General features: G+C 42.3%; 1 protein-coding gene across 4 annotated transcripts in view; it reads left to right on the top strand.

Moving 5' to 3' along the window:
• LOC119854938 (EF-hand calcium-binding domain-containing protein 6-like) overlaps positions 1-3,200 on the top strand; it is a 94,995-nt gene extending 91,795 nt beyond the window's left edge. For 2 of the 4 annotated variants that reach the window (XM_038400208.2, XM_038400207.2), the window contains exon 18: positions 1,135-3,200. In XM_038400208.2, the coding sequence (XP_038256136.1) occupies positions 1,135-1,392 (258 nt within the window). In that variant the 3' untranslated portion in view covers positions 1,393-3,200. The remainder of the gene's footprint in view (positions 1-1,134) is intronic. The other 2 variants (XR_005292691.2, XM_038400209.2) reach the window with 2 other exon arrangements.
• The last annotated feature ends 3,122 nt before the right edge of the window (positions 3,201-6,322 follow it).

The raw sequence follows: 6,322 nt of genomic DNA, 5'->3' as shown, positions 1-6,322 counted from the left end.
TAGTGTACTGGCTTTATCTGCCAGCTGGTAGCCAGACACTAGAACAATCATCAAAGTTCTCTGCTCAGTGGCAGAACTTGCTATGTCTGCAGTCTGCATGTGTTTACAAATGAGGCAGATCCTTATTGTCCATGGACAGCGGCTTTATTAAATGAGATGAAGTAGGAGCTTTACTTTGGCTGAGTCAGTAGGAGCTGTACTAAACTCGTCTCGATTTGATGTTGCACTTTATGTTTTACTGTGTACATTGGTGGTACCTTTGAAATATCTGCAGTAGATGAATTAGAATACTTAGTAGGCAAACACAGGTTGCCTGTGCATACATAATACTTTACTTTTAGGCAGACCCCTACAGTGTTTGAGATCATGCCACTATTATCCAAGTACGGAGCATATTTTTTCTTGTGGTATGATGTTGAGATCCTGTATGACAGCTTCCAGAAACTTCCACTTGTCAAGAATGAAATGGTGATAAGGAAGAATCCTTGAAAGAAAATACCACGTGGATGAGTTATGGAAGGGACAGGATGAGATATATCTCCAGTAAAGGCCAACCAATAAAACATTTTTCAGGAATTGTGCCTAGCCCATGTTCAGGGGGAAAAGCGGGGGAAGTCTCCTTGGCACTGTTCACTTTCCCCCCCACCATTGTGCTCTTATGAGAGCCAGCCACAGCTGAGCCTGGAGGCCAAGATTTTCAAACTTGGGTCCCTAAAGTTAGACTCATAAATCCATATTAGGTGTCTACATAAGTGACCTGATTTGTCAAACTGCCACTGACCTCAGTTAGATTTTGAAAATGGGGCCACTTATTAAAGCAAAAATTTTAAAAAATGGTTGCCTGAAGTTATGCTTCTATGCCCATAGTTAGAAGCCTAAATGTTTATAAAGCCATTTGAGACCCTTGAGGGAAAGAAAGCTATCAAAGTGCAAATTATATTATGTGAACCTTTCCTGTATGCTGACCTGTGTGAGTGTGCGGGTACGTACAGCAAAGCATGCTACTGCATACCTCACAATTTGTTAGTTCAGATGAAATATTAAGAGGGACATTGTGCCTCACAGTGCATAATGGTTTGGTTGTTATTTCAGTGTGGTAATTCAGCGTCCCAATTGTTTTCTTTCTGGCTGTAGTTACGAGGGGACTGGAAGACCCTTCGAAGAGCTTTTAAGAAGCTGGATATTTACAGCAACGGCTACCTCTCTTTGCCAGAATTCAGATCTGTCCTGAAGCTCTGTAACCTTCTGCTAGATGAAGATGAGGTTTACCACATTTTATCTAAGTTTGATCCCAACCTGGATGGGCGAATTGATTACAAGTCCTTTTTGGAAGACACGTGCAAAAAACGCCAACCACGTACAGCCAAAACATCTACTGAAAACCCACAATAAAATAATGTAGAATATTCTTGTGAGTAGAAGCGGAAGAATGGGGTCTGCATGCTCCCAGCTAAGTCATTTTCTTCTCTTTAGAGTGTGCATCACTGCTTTGTGTCTTTTGGCTACTCATGAGTTGCCCACTGTATTACCAGTTGTTTTGCAGGGGGATAATAAAAACTGTGAGAGCAGAGAGTGAAGCTAAGTATTAAACAAATACTGTACTATATTTAAAACATAATTCAAGCTGTTACTAAGAAAACTAACATTCTGAAAGGCAGAGGGAAGGATGCAGCTTAGAGAGATGCTAATTTTTAAGAAAATAAAACTTTCAGTAAAGGTACTACATGGATTTTTGCTGTGTAGGATGCAATGACAATGGGAAAGAGTCCTTTTGATTTCACTGGGAGTTGGATCAGGTCCTTTGTATGTGTTAGCCAGAATTTGGCCCTTAATATAAACATATATTTTCATGCTTAGTTGTCTTTTCTTTTTTCTTACAAATATAGTTTCTCCATAGAGTACAACAGGCAAAGGACACAATTCTACAGCAGCTCTGCACATGACTTCACTGAACATTCCATGCTCAAAGCAGCTGTATGTTTAGACCCATGTTATTTATCTGTTTCTTTTTGTAGTACAAATACATTTTCATAATTATGTAAATGCATAGTTGGTTTGGTTAAATAAATATCTGGACTCACTTAAATATGTGTCATTTGTCCACTCATTACGTAGGACCAAATTCACTGCTGGTGTAATTCTACTAAAGAGACTTCTTATGTATATAAATATAGTTCCACTGATTTCAGTGAAGCTTTGCTGATTTACATTAGCTGGGGATCTGGCCAGGCATGTCTGTGCAAAGATATTGCCATGGGTGAGGAGTTCTTTTTGGTTTGCTTTGAACACACTCTTCCCCTGCAGCTACTCACCTGAAATCCATCATAAATAAAAATTTTCATTATTATCCTGTGATTTGTTGGTTTTGCAGGATCTTTGCTGTCTATGTAGTCTGGGAATCATACAGGAAAAGATTAATTCCTGCTGTAGCTCCTTTTCCAAATTCTTTTCCCTGCTTACTATCTCATAGTGTACGTCAAACCTACCCTCAGCTATATCAGTATAACCCTGTTGTGTCCAATGGGCTAGTCTAATTTACCTTGGTGGGATTGCACAGCTATTAATTAATTTTTGGCCCTAGTGTGAGCAGGAAGAAAACCCAGCTCATTCCCCAGCAGTTGGGATGACTCTGTAGTGCCAATGGGAGTAAGAAGCAATTTAAAAAAAATACTTTTACAATAAAGTGAGAAGGTGTAATTCTGATTACATACCATGGGGCAGATCCTCAACTGGTGTAAATTGTCATATCTCTATTAAAATCAATGGAGCTATGACAATTTACACCAGCTGAGGATATTTGTTGAGTTAAGGCCCTGATCATCACTGAGGTCCCTGTATTTGTGTGAAGCACCTGCAGGATGGTGCCTGCTTTTTTGTACCTAGTGTGAATTAGAACTGCACTGTAAGCTTTTATATTGTTACAGTAATGAATAATGAAGCTACCTTTCAACTTTTCATTGAACAAGCAAAAAATACATATTTCTGTTAACAAAAAAGCATTTATTGTTCATCTAACTGCACTAATCTTAATAGAGGTGATGAAATATCATGCATGTTTAAAGATTTTGTATTGCTGTAATTTCAAAGTTAGCATTACAGGGTTTACTTTCAAAATGAACCCGGATTTAACATTTTCGGTGTCAGTCACATTTAACTTTCCAAATAAAAGTCTTTTTTTTTTTTTTTTACAGAGAAACTTTCAGTTTCATCCAGTTGCTATCACTCTCTCAATCCTTTCATTACATGCCATGCTAATGTGTACAGGGTGGCATGTAGGTCAACATGTGCTATGCCGTATGCCATACTTTGCCCATGTGACTGTGAAAATACATCTAGTACATTTTGCTATTGTTACATGTTATCTAATAAAAAGGGGGCAGGAGTGTTGTTTCTGAGACAGCCTTAGGACTTGATTCTCTTACCAGTTCTGTAAGGTCAGTTTATAGAGGTGGACAAAAGTTAGGGACTAAATACATCACCACTCGAACCAGGAAAGAAATCCATCCCCAATTGAACCAGACAAGCAGGATCTGGACACTGAGATCTGAAGCCACTATCCTATGAATAGCGAAGTAGTCCACCAAAGTCTGTATCCAGCAACCTGCCTTCTGGAAGAGAGGCCAACGAAGTATATTTCAGTCTCCAAGAGTCTATGTATATAGTGCACACTCTTCCTTGGTAGTCACAAAAAAGTACTGTGCTGGGATCACTCTATCTAATTTAAGTGTAGGTATGTTTGAGGCACTCATCACTATAACATCTGAATAATCTCTAGTTGCCTATCTCAGAGAGTGGGATAGCAGGAGAAGAAGGGTGGTCTAGTGGCTAGGTTGCTAGTCTGCAATTTAGTTAGGGGTTCTAGCCATCACTATAATATAAATAAATTAGGGATTGTTTTGTGTTAAATGACACTAAAATAATCCTTGTCTTTTCTCTGCTTGAATAAAGAATCAACAAGAATGCACACCAGTTACAGAACTGTCAAAGCACATTTTGTCAGCCACTATTCATAAAATGGACTTTTGGTCTGTACATCCACTGATGTGGGAAGGGATGGTCCAAGCTGATGAGATATAACTGCTGTCTCCAAAGATAAAGTGGGGCTGGAGTGAAGAGAGGGGAACTTAGGAAGGATTGAGCTAATAGGTGCACAGGAGTCAGAAAAGGAATGGGGTTTTGAGGGAAGGGCGATAGGAACATGAGAAGACGAGAGAGGAAGACCTCAAGGGCTGGGAAGCAAGATGCTGCCAGCTGAGGGAAAGGGGAGTACAATGATTGAGGCAAATTCACAGCCAAAGTAATTTTTAGCCCAGCAGATGACTAATGCAGATTCTAATGTCTTGAAATTTGTGAAAATAAAAGCAGGAAAAATATTCCTCTTCTTACATATAGAACTGCTGCAAAACAGCTTCATCTGCAAAGGTAATAAGTTGTGTCTGCACATATGTACAACTGCCAGCATTGTCCCAGTGCAGGGGCAGCTTTAGCAGGGGTTCATGGGTTTAGCTACACCAACAGAAATAATGAAACCCTGTGTGCAATTCCACCTACAGAACATGGTTGCTCTGTTCCCGGTCATGTTGCTGCACAGTCAGTATCAAAGAAGCACACTGCTACAGAGGCCTGAAGGGCAGTATCTGACAGAGGGAGTCTCGGGGTGGGGTTATGGGCTGGAAAGGAGGTGATCCCCCAACCTGGTGTGGTCTCCAGACAGCAGAGACTGGAGGGTGTTGGGTGCTGGACTCACGGTGGGGCTTCTTCCTGCTCTGAGCAGCCAGGTCTGGATGCTGAGCAGAGCTGCTTCCCCCACCATGTTCCAGGTGAGGTGTCTCATCACCGCAAGTGGGTGGCAGTGGGGTGGCCACATAGAACAGAGCCAATCCTATGCTGAGGCTGTGCCTTGGTCCCTCACTGGACCACATCCCCCCTCCCCTGCATGTTTGGGATATGCCCAGGAGGGGTATGGCAAGGCTGAGATGCCCTCGAAGTCCTGGGAGCCGTAGAGCTACAGCATCTGCATGTCCATCCATCTGTCACCACGTCTGCTCTGCATGTCTGTCTGTGTCTGTTTGGGCACCCATTGAATTGGGAGGCTACATCCACCCAGGTCCCAAAGCAAACATTAACAAACAAGAATATCAGCTTGACAATGAACATTCCCTAGCTATGTCCTCAGTTTGCTGCTGACTTGGGCTGGCCATTTGTGAAAGATGGAAGCCAGCTCCCATATGCTTCAATGTAATCTACAGGAAAATGCACCCATGTTCCTCACAGTAGTACTAAGAAATGTCCAGAGCCTCCCCTTTAGTGTGAAGCTATCCAGAAACACAGATGAAAATGACTGGAGCCTCGCCAAAATATTTATACCTCAGCAGGGAAGTAAAGAGGGGCAGTGATCTGTGAACTATTGTATCATTGCCAAACACTATGGGAGAGAGAGCTCTACAGAACAGCAAACACCATCAGCAGTGTGATAATTTCCTGAGAGAGGGAAGGGCAGTATGCATGCGAGGGAGGTGATCTCACTCGTATTGTTTCCATGTGGAGTCAGTGATTTGCTCTCTGTGCAATATTTGACATTACTGCAGGGGATCACAATATAATACCTGCTTCTAAATGTATAAGATAGAGAGTGCTACATTGTTATTGTAGTGGTACCAACTGGTAGCTGATACTTCACGAACGTTTGCTTTAAAGATGGGGAATGTGTCTTGTGGCTAAGGCATTGGTGTGAGACTCAAAAAATATGGGTTGAATTTTGGGGGTTTTCACAAATTTTCTGCGAACTTTCCGCAAGTCATTCAACCTCTCTGTTGCTCAGTTTCCCCCCTATATGCTGCAGACAGCACTTCCCTCATTCATAGGGGGTTGTGTGGATCACATTATTAATGGTCATAAGACACGCCGATATTACAGTGATAGGGGCCATTTACTAATTTAGATAGCGGGAGAGAGAGACATCACATCATTAGAGGACCCACTGCTGCATGGTCTCCTACAATAGGAAGCCTAAGTGGGGAGATGTCAAGGTGCTCTGGGTGAGGGTGGTTGTGGCTGTGTGTGTGCTGAGGGAACTTGTGTCTAGGGCTGTCTGTGTGTGTCTTTGTGTGTGCCAGGGAAATGTGTGCGTCTAAGGGGTGTCTGTGTGTATGCCATGGGATTGTGTGTGTGTGTGTATGTGTGTGTGTGTGCGCGCGCTGGGAGAACCGTGTACTTGCGTTGCACCGCTGTGTATCCCAGGAATATGTGGGTCTGGGTAGCATTTGTATGTGTGCTGGAAGAGGGTGTGTGTGGTGTTTGTGTGTGTTTTATGGGACAACTC

Source organism: Dermochelys coriacea, chromosome 4 (assembly GCF_009764565.3).
Source record: "Dermochelys coriacea isolate rDerCor1 chromosome 4, rDerCor1.pri.v4, whole genome shotgun sequence".
Taxonomy (NCBI): Eukaryota; Metazoa; Chordata; order Testudines; family Dermochelyidae; genus Dermochelys; species Dermochelys coriacea.
This window is presented reverse-complemented; position numbering and strand designations above follow the sequence as displayed.